The sequence below is a fragment of the Gouania willdenowi genome, chromosome 14 (genome assembly GCF_900634775.1).
Source record: "Gouania willdenowi chromosome 14, fGouWil2.1, whole genome shotgun sequence".
Lineage (NCBI taxonomy): Eukaryota > Metazoa > Chordata > Actinopteri > Blenniiformes > Gobiesocidae > Gouania > Gouania willdenowi.
In genome coordinates this window covers 31,186,190-31,201,583 of record NC_041057.1, presented here as the reverse complement: position 1 = coordinate 31,201,583, position 15,394 = coordinate 31,186,190, and the positions used below count along the sequence as shown (strand labels likewise).

The 15,394-nt window shown below is 38.0% G+C and overlaps 1 protein-coding gene across 2 annotated transcripts in view; it reads right to left on the bottom strand.

Moving 5' to 3' along the window:
- Positions 1-13,930, bottom strand: part of LOC114475344 (sarcoplasmic/endoplasmic reticulum calcium ATPase 2-like) — a 90,804-nt gene extending 76,874 nt beyond the window's left edge. For both annotated transcript variants that reach the window (XM_028466046.1, XM_028466045.1), the window contains exon 1: positions 13,636-13,930. In XM_028466046.1, coding sequence (XP_028321847.1) covers positions 13,636-13,753 — 118 coding nt within the window. In that variant the 5' untranslated portion in view covers positions 13,754-13,930. The remainder of the gene's footprint in view (positions 1-13,635) is intronic.
- Between the last annotated feature and the right edge of the window lie 1,464 nt (positions 13,931-15,394).

Here is a 15,394-nt window from a genome sequence, read left to right as displayed (position 1 = left end):
GTTTTTGCTACATAACTCCCATTTCTGCCACTTTTCCATAAAATGCCATCGTCTTCTCTGCACATTTGTTCCACTTTCAACACATTTTGGAACTAATAAACCCCTTTCCACTACTTTTCCTACCTAATATCAAACATGTTGGCCCATTATTGTCACTTTTAACCTCTTTTCACCATATTTCATGCTCATTTTCGCAAATTTAACCACATTCATGATTTGCCATGCCCATTATTTGCCAGTTTAAACTAACTGTTCCTATTTGTTAAATTACATTACCCCTACCCTCTCCCCCCATTTCTGCCACTTCCAAGCCAATACTGACACTTTGAACCCTTTTGACCACTTTTTCTGTCCATTTGTGGTATCTTTAATTTGCAACTTTTAACCAATTTCTGTGGTTTTTAAAATTCCAATTCACCACTTTGAACCCATTTTATTTCTGATTAAAACAAGGATTTAAATCTTTAAGATGACTATGGACTATAATAATAAACTTCCTGGATAACAGTGGATATTATTCAGATGAATAAATAAATGTGGTTATCACAGATTAATAGAACAATGGACCATCATTTTGCTGACTTTATGGATGGACCCCAAAAATCTCTCCCCCTGATAGATGACCCTGTCTCCACATGACTGTTCTTCAATGTTCATGCGTTTTTGGGATTAAAGAAACAGTGCTGGGTTGGTTTAAATCCTACTTCTCAGACACAACCCACTTTGTTCATGTTAATAATCTATCCTCAGCCACGCCAGAGTTAATCATGGAGTTCCACAAGGTTCAGTTTTGGGACCAATACTCTTTACATTATATATGCTTCCACTAGGTAACAATATCAGAGAACATATACATTTTCATTGCTATGCAGATGACACAGCTGTATTTGTCAATGAAATCAGATGAAACTCATCAGTTATTAAAACTCCAGACTTGTCTTAAAGACATCACATCCTGGATGAGACGCAACTTTCTCCTTCTTCACCAGGATAAAACCGAGGTGATTTTATTTGGTCCAAAACACCTCAGAGATAAATTATCAGAGCAAATAGTGTCTCTGGATGGCATTACTCTGTCACCCAGCACCACAGTAAAAAACTTAGGCATTACCTTTGATACTGACTTATCTTTTAATTCTGATATTAAACAAATCACAAGGACAGCCTTCTTCCACCTCCGTAATATCTCTAAAATCAGGAATATCTTGACCCAGAGTGATGCTGAAAAATTAATCCATGCATTTGTTACATCTAGATTAGATTATTGTAAGTCCCTACTGTCAGGATGTTCTAGTAACTCACTAAAAAGTCTCCAGTTAATTCAGAATGCTGCAGCTATAATATTAACAGGTACTAACAGGAGAGAGCATATTTCTCCAGTACTGGCTTCTCTTCATTGGCTTCCTGTAAAATCTAGAATACAGTTTAAAATCCTCCTGTTAGCATACAAAGCTCTACATGATCAAGCTCCTGTGTATCTTAAAGACCTGTTAGTGCCCTAATGTCCGGGCAGAACACTCCGCTTTCACTTTGCTGGTCTTCTAGAAGTTCCTAACGTGTCTAGAAGTAGAACAGGAGGAAGAGCTTTCAGCTACCAGGCTCCTCGCCTTTGGAACCAACTCCCAGTCTTAGTATGGGAGGCTGCTACTCTCTCCACCTTTAAAAGTAAACTCAAAACCTACTTATTTGCAAAAGTGTATACTGTATAATAGTGTTAACCTCACCACTATAGGAACAAAGCGCTAAACCTAAAAATTGGAACTAAAAACTAAGATTATATAGTAGAACACCAACATTATATTGAAACACAATCCACCATCTACACATAGCTCCAATGGGCTGTAATGGGATGATGTCCAGTCAGACACAGTTGTGCTGGGTTGTAGACAACCCCCCACTTCTGTACCTCGTTGCATACTGCTTCACACCATTTACACTGATGTCCACCCCATATATCATTACGTGCGACCAGTACGAGACAAAACCTCGTCTGTAGTGGTAGCATATCAGAGCATGGAGGATGCCGCAAGATGTTTAATGTTAACCTAACGACTAGGAATGAGTGTATCATAGTGTATCATGTTTTTCCTGCAGTCTGTAACTTCTCCTCACCCTCAAAGGGCTCTATTTTCTATTTCAGGTGTCTTGATCATTGGTTCCCGGCTCAACTAGTCTATGACACTCGGATGGACTATCCTTCTATCCTATTCTGTTTGTCCTTCTGTTCACTAACCCCAACCAGTAGAAGCGGATGGCTGCCACCTTTGAACCTGGTTCTGCTGGAGATTTCTTCGCTAAATGCTTGTTCATGTGGATCTTGTTGGGTTCTTTACTATGGACTATGGACAGAGCTTTGAGATGATTTTGTTGTAATTTGCGCTATATAAATAAAGTTGAATTTAATGTAATTTAATTGAATGTCTGTGTTCAACCACCTTCAGGTACAGTGGGGGTCCCGGGTCTCTGGAACCTTTAATTTGGGGGTCGCAGGTTGAAAAGGTTGAGAACCACTGCTGTGGAGAACACAGCGTACGGGAGCCTATTCTATCTTAGATAGGTAGAAAAACAGAGTTAAATAAAACAAGAGGAAACCACAGAGCCCTGAAAAATCCCAACAGGGTTGAAATTTTAATTTTTTCTAAAGACTAAAATCGAAATATCCTTAATTCCTGACGGACTAATGTTATTGCTGCCTAATCCCCATTCATTATGCCCCGTTTATATTTGTAAGGATGATGTTTATCAAAGTTGTGGTTTGAGATGTCAGCATGACCTGCTACAGCTGATGATTTCTATTGGTTTCTGAATTCTATTCATAACCTGCCCTTTAAAGTTGACCCCATACCAACATAATAACTTATTCCACCTTGATCAGGGTTTTGCCCACAAAGTGGAATTCTTACCATAACCCATTCTGGCAACACTGCTTATTTTTTCAAAATAGCAGTAAAGAAGGAGCTGCACATGCACATTAAGCATGTATCCTTCACTCGTTATCAAAGATAGCAATGTGTACCATGGCAACAGGTTTAAACTTGGAAAAAATGTTCCTTTTTGTTTCAGACTTCAGTTAAGTTTGGCCTCCGATTTTCTGTGATTACAGATTTCACTTCCTGAAATGAAAATGGTGAAATTATCATTATATTTTAATTGTTTTTATCATTATTAATTATTTAAAAAAATAAAGTGGAGATCATAAAATGACATTGAATTTATCGTCACATGCATGTTTTGGGAAACATTTATACACAATTAGTGTTATAAACGATTGATCAGTGAGACAGAAAGGACAATTCTCGCAAAATGATGTGATATTACACGATATGACGGACTTCACATTCTCATATAGAAATAGCTATATGACAAGGACTGAATCCTAACCGATACGTTTTTGGACTACGTCACACAATAACATGATATTTTTTGTCAGAAAATGAGTGGGCTAATGTTAGCTTTAGCAAGTGTAGCAAACGACTGTATTTCAAATCCCGCATTAAATCTCGCGTGATCTCAGCACCTGCATTTCTACTGTTTCTAAATATGAAATAATGACAACAGTTAACTCCATTAACCGTATTAAGCATGTTCGACAGGATTTCATCAATTTTACTAGCCTGTATGGACGTCTAATCAGAGACAGCTGAGGAAACGGAAATGTGTAAACTGACACGGCGATAACATGGAAACGAGTAAACTGAAAAGAAGTTTAGCAACCAAAAATCATAGGATTGAATTTATTGTTTTTTTCATTAATCACCGTCGTAAAGGTTAGAGTTTAGCTGGACAAACGGTTATCCACATGCTAACAGCTAGTTCGTTGCCTGTATGCTAGCCAAGTTGTGATATTGAGCAGACCTCTTATGATTTTATCTCCTCATCATATAAAATCATGGCAACACTGTAAGGGACATTTAGCAACAAACCACATTAAAAATGTTTTACTTTTGACAAGATTTACAGCAATATTAGTGAAATGTGTGACTTTTCTCATAAAAAATATGTTAAATCTAAATGTCACAGGTGAAACTAAATACTTAGCTAATATGCAAATTCACCAGAGGAACCAAAATAAAAGTTCACCAGTGACATTTAGATTTAATATTTATGATTTACATTTAACATTTAGATTTAGATTTAACTGACATGTTTTTACGAGAAAAGTAAATATCACAAATATTGTTGTAAATCTGGTCAAAAGTAACAAAAAATACAAAAAAAAAAAAATCACATACGTTTTTTAAACGTGGTTTGTTGCTCAATGTTGCAAAGAGTTGCCGTTTATTTTAGCATGCACAATTTTACAATCGGCGCCCCTTAACACTGCACTGACTTCAACACTAGAAGATTAAAAATAAACTACATTTTTTTTAACCAGCAACAAACTGTTTGAGGAAGTTTCCAACATAGTGCAGCAGTTACAGTTCACTACTAGGCAAGGCCAATTTATTTGTATAGAGCATTTCATACACAAGGCAACTCAATGTGTTTTATATGATCAAAAAGTGCAACAGAAAACATTCAACAGCTTAAAATCAATAAGAACATTAAAGTCGGAAACAAAACATTTAAATCCATCAGTAAAAACATTTAAAAGTGGAGTAGAGAAAAAAAGTGCCTTTAACTTTGATTTAAAAATGTTCACATGTGATGCTGACTTCAGCTCTGCTGCAGTTTGTTCCACTTCTTTGCAGCATAACAACTAAACACAGCATCATCACCATGTTCACTGTGAGCTCCACTATCTGACCTGTGTCCATAGATCTGAGAGACCTGCTGGGTTCATACCTGACTAACATCTCACTGATGTATTCTGGACCAAACCCATTCACAGATTTATACACCAGCAGCAGAACTTTAAAGTCTATTCTGAGGCTGACTGGGAGCCAGTGGAAAGACTTTAAAACTGTGTTCACGGCTCAACTAGTGCCGTGAACACATTAGTGTTAAACTGAGTACTACTTTTAACAAATCTTCTACATCCAGTGTCATCACACACACACACACACACTACTACTCGTCATGGACAGCTCAAGGATCCCATAGGGGACATGTGTCAAAGTCAAGGGCCCAAATCCAGTCCATTAGAGCATCCAATGAAGTAAAGTTAAAATGACAGAGAGAACATGAATCATTGTGTAAATTACCAACTAACTCAGATGTAGATATCTCATTCTTTCCAAATACCGGTACACAAATTCAGTTAAGCTCCACAGTATTTGCCAGGCTCACAGTTTTCCCCATGATTACATAACACGACTGCAGTTATTTTTAATCTCAAGTTGTTGAAAGAGCTAAATGTTTCCCAAATACTGCAGTTTCCATTTCACAATAGTTCCCCAAGTTAAATTTGAAAAAAAGACAAAAGTTGTCAGTGCCTTGCACAGTCCTCTTGAGCTCAAACTGCTCCGTATTTGTTCCCTGAACTAAAATGAGTTTGACACCCCTGTCTTAAATAGGCCTGGGCAATATATCGAGATCCAAGACAGATCGAGGTTTCTATTTTGGTGATATGGAAAATTACAATATCACCTATAACAATATATCTTTATTTTATAGCTTATCTTGTATCAAAATACTCGTTTTAGGTGTCGCTGCTTTTGCATACTTCTCAGAGCAGAATGAAAAGCACAGTTTGATTGATTTTGGAGTGCATCCTAACACAGACCCTCCCCGAAACAAGACACACTACAGAACTCACTCACACGTACTGTCCCTTAGTGAAGAAAAAGCCAAAAGTGGCAAATAGGGATGTAACGATTAATCGTAAGGCAGTTAAAAATCGATTCATAGGTACCACGGTTCACATCGATGCTCTGAAAATTGAATCGCAGTACTTTTCTTAAACAGCAGAGGGCGCTATATATCAATCCTTCCAGAAGCGGACGTGACGGGCGGAATCTGCTACTATTTTCTTTCTGGCCACCATTTACTGTTAAACATGCTCATAAATGATTCTTTACTCCTTTAGCACCGAAAGAATATCTGTAATATTACGTGAATATCTGTAAAAGTCACGTTTTTCTATTAGCTCTGCTAGTGCATAGCATCTCTTCTTCACTGGTGGAATAACTGCATGCCAACCGACCACTGTGTTACCAGCGCCCTCTGCTGGTCTAAACAAATATCTGACGTAAATACAGTAAAATGACTGTTTTTTTTTTTTTTTAAAAGTCCAATTGTTAAGGCACAAAATACATTTTCAGTTGCACTTTTAAAAAGAAAAAGAACTATTATGCAGTTTTGAATTGTTTACTATAGAACTAGAATTTAAATTAATAGGTTTCCTCTTCATTTGTATTATTCCTTTATGTATTTCATTCAAGATTTATTTTTAGTTAAATTGCATCATTTTGCATAGTTTATCAAGGGATTCTTTTGACAATGAAAAATAAAAGGAAAATAGTATAGTATTTTCCCCAAAAAAATAAAGGAATATTTTTCAGTCATTTGTCAACATTCCCATTTTGTAAAATAAATCGTGAGAAAATCGCATCGTGAACCCAGTATCGTGAATCGAATCGTATCGGGAGTTGAGTGAATCGTTACATCCCTAGTGGCAAACATTGTGCAGTTGTTTGTTAATAAATGTGTAGTAAATAAAGACTTCATCGAGGTGAAAATATAGAGATTTATATCATATATCGCCATTTTGAGGAAAAATATCAAGATATGAGGTGTTGTAGGACTGGGCAAAAAATCAATTTAATCGATTAATCGAATTTGCAGATAAACCATTTTTATTTAGCAAATTCGAGTTTAAAAAAAATTCAATTTTTTTTTTTTTTTTTTTTTTCTTTAAATGTATTTTTTTCCGACCACAGTTTTTTCAGACTTTTTCATGTTCCGTCCTTGTTAGTTACCATAGCGTGATGTGAGCTAGTCCCCTCTCTGTTTACACTTTGAGTGGGCTACAGTATATGTGTGCCACAGGCATGTTTACTTTTTTATTCACACTATGCTGACATGCTAAGGGAAAAGTTTATTTTTTTAAATTGCACTGTTGTATGTTATAAAATATGTAGTTATGTGATTTCTTAATCAGAAAATTGAAGTTACTGTTGCACTTTTGCTTAAACCTGGTTAAAGCTTGAAATTGTTGAATGACAGAGCCTCATTTACTTTTTATTGTGGGATTGTTCTATGCATTTTAACTCTTGAGGACAATCACAACAATAAAGTTGCATTTTTGACAATATATCTGATGTCTGAAGTCATTATTAAGTGCATTGAAGAAAAAAAAAAAAAATCAGATTTTTTTTTAGGCAAAAATGCCCAGCCCTAGATTGTTGGTTCATATTGCCGAGCCCTTGTCTATGTTATACCTTAAAGATGGACACGCAACATGTGACAAAGGCTCTGTGCACACATTCATAGACAAACACTAGCAAAGCAAAGCCTCCAGGTTGCACATTAACCTTCACACACAGCCATGACGGTGAGTGACAGATGCATAAGTGGGCGGGAAGAAGGCGAGACGAGTGACAAGCTTGGACAGGATCACGGCGTGTGTTCTTCAGGCAGCTGGGCAGGCACACACACAGCCCAGTTTAACACATCAACACTCTGTGGACTTCAGAGAACTTCTTCACTTTGCCCTTTTCTCTGAACTCACTCACACACGTCCCCTCCCCAGTATCACCAGTTGAAACACTTGAGAGTGAGTGAGATGCAGACGGCCTATGATTGAAGGGTGTGTTGCAGTCAAACCATGTGAAGGAAACGACACGTATTTCAAACAGCAGAGTGAGCAAGTCAGAGCGCTTTTATGTGGAGTTGCAGAACAGGAAGAGGAACCTCAGCCGTGACTGTGATCCAACCAGAGGAACTAACACTAGTGACGGTGAACTGAGTGACTAACAACAGGAGACAGTGTCATTCATATTAAATCATAAACAAAATACAAAATAATACTCAGCTACAATCTTTAGAAAGTCAGTCCCGATTAGTTGTCTGGATCAGTGGTTCTCAAACTTTTCACAGTCCCGTACCCCTTCAGACATTTAAAAATGTAATAATGTAATGTCATATCCTGTTGAGGTAATAATTAGAGGTGCTTTTTGTTTGAGTAACATCACTTGATCAAGTCTTTTCTAACATTCCACACTACAAAACAAGTCATAAATGTATGATTTGTGCTGATATCGTATCGGATCAATGTCGGTATCGGCCGATACGCAAGGCTGCAATATTGATATTGTATCGGAAGTGAAAAAGCTGTATCGGGACATCCCTAGAAATAATATATAGTTAAAAAAAAAAATCATAATAATCTATAAACATTCATCACCCTAAAACATGTAAAATACAATGAGGATGCAATTTTTTGATGAGATTGTTTCTGTGTCTGAGGGTGCATGAGGGGTCTCTGCATGTGTCATTTGTAGCAATGCATGGAGGCTCCTGACTGCTGGTTGATTTATATTCTAGTTTGTAATGTTGGTTGTCACGCCGTTTTAAATTTCTATTCATGAACCCCCTATGACTTTGGGAACCTTGGTTCTAAGACATCGGCTTTTTCATGAAACTAATAAAATCAATTACCCAATACCTCTCTTTAAAAATCAGGCCCCAACATGTATGACACATGCATGTTTTGGAAAACGGGCGACTGAATGTCTAGAAAGTGAGACAAGGAAAATATGTTTGGTTTAAAATCTTGCGCTACATATTAAAGGCAGGGATGTCCCGTTACAATATTTTCATTTCCGATATGATACCGATATTGTCGCCTTTCGCATCGGCCGATACCGATCTGATATCAGCATGAATCATACATACTAGTATGTAGTGTAGAATGTTAGAAAAGGCTTGATCAAGTAATGTTACTCAAACAGAACAACATTCAGCAACAGTAGGGGTCAGAAAAACTGACATTTATTATTAACCAATTGGTTACATACATTTTTACCTTTAACATAATATCGAGAGTATTCTACAATTGAATAAAATAAAGAAAAAATTAATTGGGGAAAGAAAAAACACAAAAACAAAAAAATCGGAGAATCTGGAAATTTTAATTTGATATTCTTATACAGGCTAATATCAGACCGATATCGAAGTGCGTTCTCATCAAAAGCAACTTCAGCGACTAGATTACATTCAAAATCAATGTAAATAACGCAACGTCAAGCGACCTCCCTTCAAGCGACGCTACTCACGCAATTCCAGCGCCTCAATTGTGCAATCTGAGTTGTTGGAAGTTAAAGATTCTGACATTTTCACGAGACTCAGAGTGACGCTGTGTCACTACATCCAATCGGGAATGAGTTTCCCCCTACGTGACTCCCACCGGTCGTCACGTCACTGGAGAAACATGAAGTGATGAAGCGAGCAATAAGCGTAACTAACTGTCCGTTATCCTGTGGATAAAAACCAAAACTCATATCACAATAAGTCAGTCAGAAATCCATGTAACTTGTGCTTTTCATGCTGTAGCAAAAACAGTGACTCATAATACTAGAATTTTTTCATTTTCTATATCGTCAAAATGGAAATCTCGCTATACCTTGACTCTTGATAAATCACCCAGACCTACTTGAGGGTGAATTATAGGTTTTACAAATAAAGTTTTTGGACCATTGGCTGAAGTTTAAAAGTAGCGCTTTACTCCTACACTGAAGTAATAGATACTGTATATATATATATATCACACACCAATGGAACAGAGCTGCCATGCAAGGTGCTAGTCGACCACTGGGAGCAACTTAGGGTTCAGGGTTTTGCTGCCCAAAATCACTTCGACACATAGACAGGTATAGACTGGGATCAGACCCCTAACCTCTCGCTCTAGCGCCTGAGCCAAGGTCGCCCAGATACGCTACAGTTGTGTGATTTCAGTGCAATAATCCCATTTTTGTACATCATCTGAAGCATATAAAATGTAAACAAAACAGTAGTAGTTGACTCTATTAACCCTATTTATCATGTTTGGTACGATTTCAAGGAATTTAAGCTGTCTCAACAGAGAAACAAAACAAACAAAAAAAGGTGTAACATGGTGTTGAAATAGGTAAACCCTGAAAAGGAATTTGGGAACTTTTGAAACAGAAAACGTGAGGGCCTAGTTTTCAGTGTAACCAATAGAAGAGCTGATAATTCCTGTCTGAATGTAATGTAGGACAGCAGCAGTGGCATAAAGACCTGAACATGTTGCACTATTGTCCTCCTCTCTTCAAAGGGAGTGCCATCATCACACAATGTGAAAAAGTGTCGACTCATGTCAAAGATTCAGCAATCAAGTCATTTAAAAGACAACAGTAATGACGATAAAGGCTTCCTGATTCAGTTACACCTCAGGACGAAGCCTGTCAAACGTTACAGTGGAATGTTACGTAAGAAGATGAATCGAGGCATTGTGTAAAAAAAAAAGAAAAAGACCATCACTCGTTTTCCAGAATCTCCTCCAACACACACGCACACACACACGCGTCTAACATCCCAGCATCAATTTAAATGTTGATTTCTCCTGGGAACAATGTGCGCTTTTCCTCACACCTTCTCCAAATGAACGCAGAGCATCTTTAGTGATCGTGACTGTGCCTCTCGTGCACCGTCACCTCCACACATCGATGCTACACCACAGCTAACTGTTGACAATTACAACAACAATAAACCAGGAGAAATTAGATCCACACTGTTTCAATGCAGCTCCCTGTGTCTATAATCACCTTTCAATATAGACCGTCAATATTTACATCGTGAATACATTTGTGTTTATTGATAAATAGTGGTCAAATAGTTTTACTTTGATATTTTTTATTCTTTACAGAGAGTGCAAAAGAAAAAGTTTGAGAACCGCTGTGTTATTCTAACATATTAACTTAGGATCAAAGAACTTCATTTAGATGTTACCAAATCAAACATTTTAATTAAGTTGGTCCAACTGTTTTCTTCTTTCTGTACAGAGATGAGCATCTAGCTTTTGTGTCCCCATAGTTACAACGGCAGAGCGTCACACACACACACACACACACACACACACACACACACACACACACACACACGCACACGCACACGCACACGCACACGCACACGCACACGCACACGCGTTTTATGAAAATAAAAAAATAGTTTAACTTTCAGCTCAATCAGGTAGATGTGGTTCACTGACACCTAGTGACCATGTGCTATGCATGTTAGTGCAATCCAATGGTTTTTTGGGTTGAAAAACCAGATTAAAGAATCAATTTAGACCTTTTTTTTTTTTTTTGGATCGATACAATAATCGCACCGTGGAATATCGCAATATATCTCTTACACCTTTAATCCGAACATGTCCAACCACAGTGCACAACTCAACTAAGGAGACGCTTAATGAACGTTAGGCAGATCATTTCACACACATGAGCTGCAGCACGGCTAACAAACAAAGCGTGTGGTTAGTGTGCAAGGAGGCAGTTGATCATCACTCTGCGGTGGGAAACATGAACTTTGGTGCTTTGTACAAAACCAAGTATGACCTAAAAAGGAGAAGAAAGAAAAAGAAGGTATTCCCTCCTTCTTCATGCATTCATCTACAACGAGCTCACATGGCAGGAAGTTTACAGCTACGAGCCAAAGATGTTATCAGCACCAAGACCAAGACATGGCTTTTTTTTTTTTCCATGAAGTCATCACAACCCCCTGCTTCAGAGAGTTGGAGAGGTCGGCTGCAACAAAAGAGCTTCTGTTTGGCATCCATGTGCAGCTCTGCTCCACAACTTTGGTCAGCAGCACACGCAAGTAGGGATGGCCGATATATGGACTTTTCTATTTTGGCGATATAGAAAATTACAATATTGTTCATATATATTTTTATACATTATTTCAGGGGGAGCCCGCATGGACCATTTGAGGGGTCACCAATGTGCTCCATCTAAAATCTGACTTACTTTCCAGTATTCAAACTCATAAAGATAAATACAGATGACAGATGTAGTCGGTGCTTATAAAAGTTAAATACTGATGATGAAGTTTTAGTATTAAATTAATTAACCATCTTTAAATGTTTATTTTCACTGAAATATTGGGACAAATGTGTTGCATATTTGGTGTATGGCCAGTGCTATGCTTTAAATAATATACTATATATATATTTAAAAAAAACTTAAAACATGAGGTGGATTTTCCTAAAATGTAATGAAAATGAAACAATAGCAAATATTAGGAAAAATAAAGCATTTCATGTTGTAACTTAAACATTTCGTACCTTTTTAAGCGAGCTTTACTTCTTATTATCATCCTACCCTCTAATTAAAGTGAAACCATGAACTTTTAGTAGTAGTGCATTGTATCAAAATACTGTTTTTGTTACTTCTCAGAACAGCTTCATTAGACGGATGTAATGCGTCTCAACCCAGATCTACCACTAAACAAGCCACACTACAGAACTCACTCACACGTGCTGTCCCTTAGGAGGAAAAGCCAAATGTGTCACATATTGAGCAGCTGTTTGTTAATAAATGTACCTGTGCGGCATTGTGAATCAGCAAATTTAACCATGAAGTGACTTTCTGGTCTGACTTTAATCGAGATTTATATTAAATATCGCCATTTAGCGAAAAAATATTGAGATATGAATTTTGGTCGAGCCCTACATTCAAATGTATTTGCCATTTTCATACTAATACTATTGCCTTTTTCCTCTTTTTCTTTAATTTTCCTTCTAACATTAGTCACAATTTAATTGCAATTTAATACCTATTTTTCTTCTTTTTCCTATTTTGCTCGGTTTTTGTCGTCTTGCATGTTGCTCATTTTAAACATTAAAAACCCCTTTTAAAAGAAAAGGAACAAATGAATTGATATGTATATTTTGAGTTAGTAAGTTTGATCTCACTATGCAAAAAGTTTCTAATATTATTTAATTAATAGTGGAAATAAACTACATTAATAACGTTTTACATCAGCAACTTTAACCCTGAATTGTCTTGTTGGTAAGGCTTTATTTTAATCAAAATAATTGAGATTTATATCATATATCGCCATCTTGAGAAAGAATATCGAGATATGACTTTAGGTTCATATCGCACAGCTCTAGCTGCAGGTAGCAGGAAAGAAAGGAAAGGTGAGCTGCTGTCAGTGTAGCACATTTCCTTCTATGTGACACCTTTTGTAGCAGCTTGAGCTCCTCGGCCCTGATCTCTATCACTATACATCTATGATTGTGTCCTGGCGCTGTAACGTGAGGAGGAACAACTGTGGAAAGTGAAAACAGGTTGTTCAACATTTTCTATTTCCTTCCTCACCTCCTGTCACTTCCAGTCACCTGGAGATGTGCGTCCTGCGCGTGCACTGTGCCACACTAGTCAGCTTTTGGTTGGGTTTTTTTTTTTTCCACTCAGGAAATCAGGGATGAACTGATCAGGTAGATGAAAAATGAGCAGAATAATAGGTGTACAGGTATGAGTCAGTGCGCGCGCGTGCGTCGGTGCCACGAGCAGCAGTCGGTTCCTGTGGCTGTGGCACACGTTTCCACTGAGCGCGCGCCTCAGGGAATAAAACACAACGGCTGTTTGTTACGCACACGGTTTGCCTCGGTTTGAAACGTGAAAACAAGCAGGACAGGAGAGGGATTTCCCCCCGAATGACGCGACAGGTTCACACACACACACAGTAACACACACATTAGAGCAGAGGAACCGGCCATAAACTCACCGTTGGCTCCATATTTCTCCAAATTGGCTCTGACCTGCTCCAAAGTCAGCCCCGTGTTCTCGTTCACACCGAAGTTGTCCAAAACTTCAGTGGCTGATTTAGTGTGCGCATTTTCCATGTTTGTAGTGGCAGACGGTGTCAGGTGGTCAGGTAGAAATGCATGAATGTGTGACGGAGACACAGCTGTAGTAGCAGTAGCGGTGATGTTCACCTGCAGGGAACCTCCAGGCCTCTGTCTATAGTCTATATGTCTACAGTGTGAGTGTGACCGCCTGCTGCTTCATCTCCATCTGAAGGTGTGCGTAGTCTGCACCGCCAAGCCCCGCCCCTTCGCCGCGAGCCGCACCTCCCTGCGCTCCCATTGGCTGCGCGTACCTGCACGCTCCCGCCTCCTTTACGTCCTTGTTCCGCAGTGTGTTTCACAGCTGGGACACTTTTTATTCACAATAATATCATCCATGGTATCATTTAGAATAACCACCAAGCATGGACAACATGTGTTTGTATCTGTCATTTTTGTTGTTGTAATTTTGTGTTTTTGATTAATATTGTGTACTTTTTATGTCCGTTCATCTATTTATTTATTTTTTCAGCAATTCTGTGTTTTTATTTTCGTTTTGTATTTTTGAAGTCATATTGTGCATTTTAAATGTCATTTTGTGAGTTTTTGGACTCATTTTGTGCATTTTCATATGCAGCTTTTGTAATTTTGTGTGTTTTTATTTTCGTTTGATATGTTTGGAGTGATATTTATTATTTAGGTTGTCATTTTGTGTGTTTTCAATGCATTTATTCAATGCATGTTTTTGAAGTCATTGTGTATTCTGAGTTATTGGGTTCAATTTGTATATTTTTTGCCATTTTGTGCATTTTTCCATGTCCTTAGGGGGTATGTTACGAATCTAGATGACCTCTTATTGCGCTAACATCCAGGATTTAATCAGTGTGTGCTGGACTAGTCATACGGAGCTAAATCACCATGGTAACTTATGCTGAACGACTAACCTGGTCGAGAGCAGGTTTTGCTTTGGCTAGGATTTTAGTGAGCGATAAAGTCCCGCCTCCTGACAAATCAGTTCTCTTAGAAAGCGAGCTGTCCAATAAAAGTTGATGTGTGAACACGTCACTGTGTGGATCTGCACCACACAGCATCAATGTCTTCAATGCAATCCTTTCATTTACTCATGACATCCTTTAGGAAAGATATAGATTTATATCTGATGGACTGATCTACAGTCAGCTGATGAAACCTGTGTCTCTGTGTGCGCGGACAGAATGGAATATCTCATCCAATGGATTAATATCATAAATAATCTCACGCTTTTGTGCATTAACAGTGTCAGCAGCTTCCTGTCTGGGTTATTTTATTCCCGCCTTTTCTGTAACAATAGGGTTGTTTTTGGTCAGAAATATGGATTTTAATTATTCATCATTTTAAATTTAAGCTGAACACCTAACTGGTCGGGACCAGGTTATGAAGTGGATCAGATTTGAGCGAGTATAAAAGCTCTGCCTCCTGGTGCACAGCACTACTGTTGCTCTTTGCTACTTGTTCCTCCTGTGAAGACGCTCGCTCTACCAGGTTCTCCATTGATTGGTCAGACGCTGCATTCTCCACCCCTTTTATGTGCACGCACGTACCAAGGCTGAGATCACTTGGCCTAAATTAGCGTGTTGTTATCGACCGTCGTAAGACGGTATATAATTATCTAGATTCGTAGCATAGGGCCTTAGTATGTTTATTTTTTTGGTAATTGTG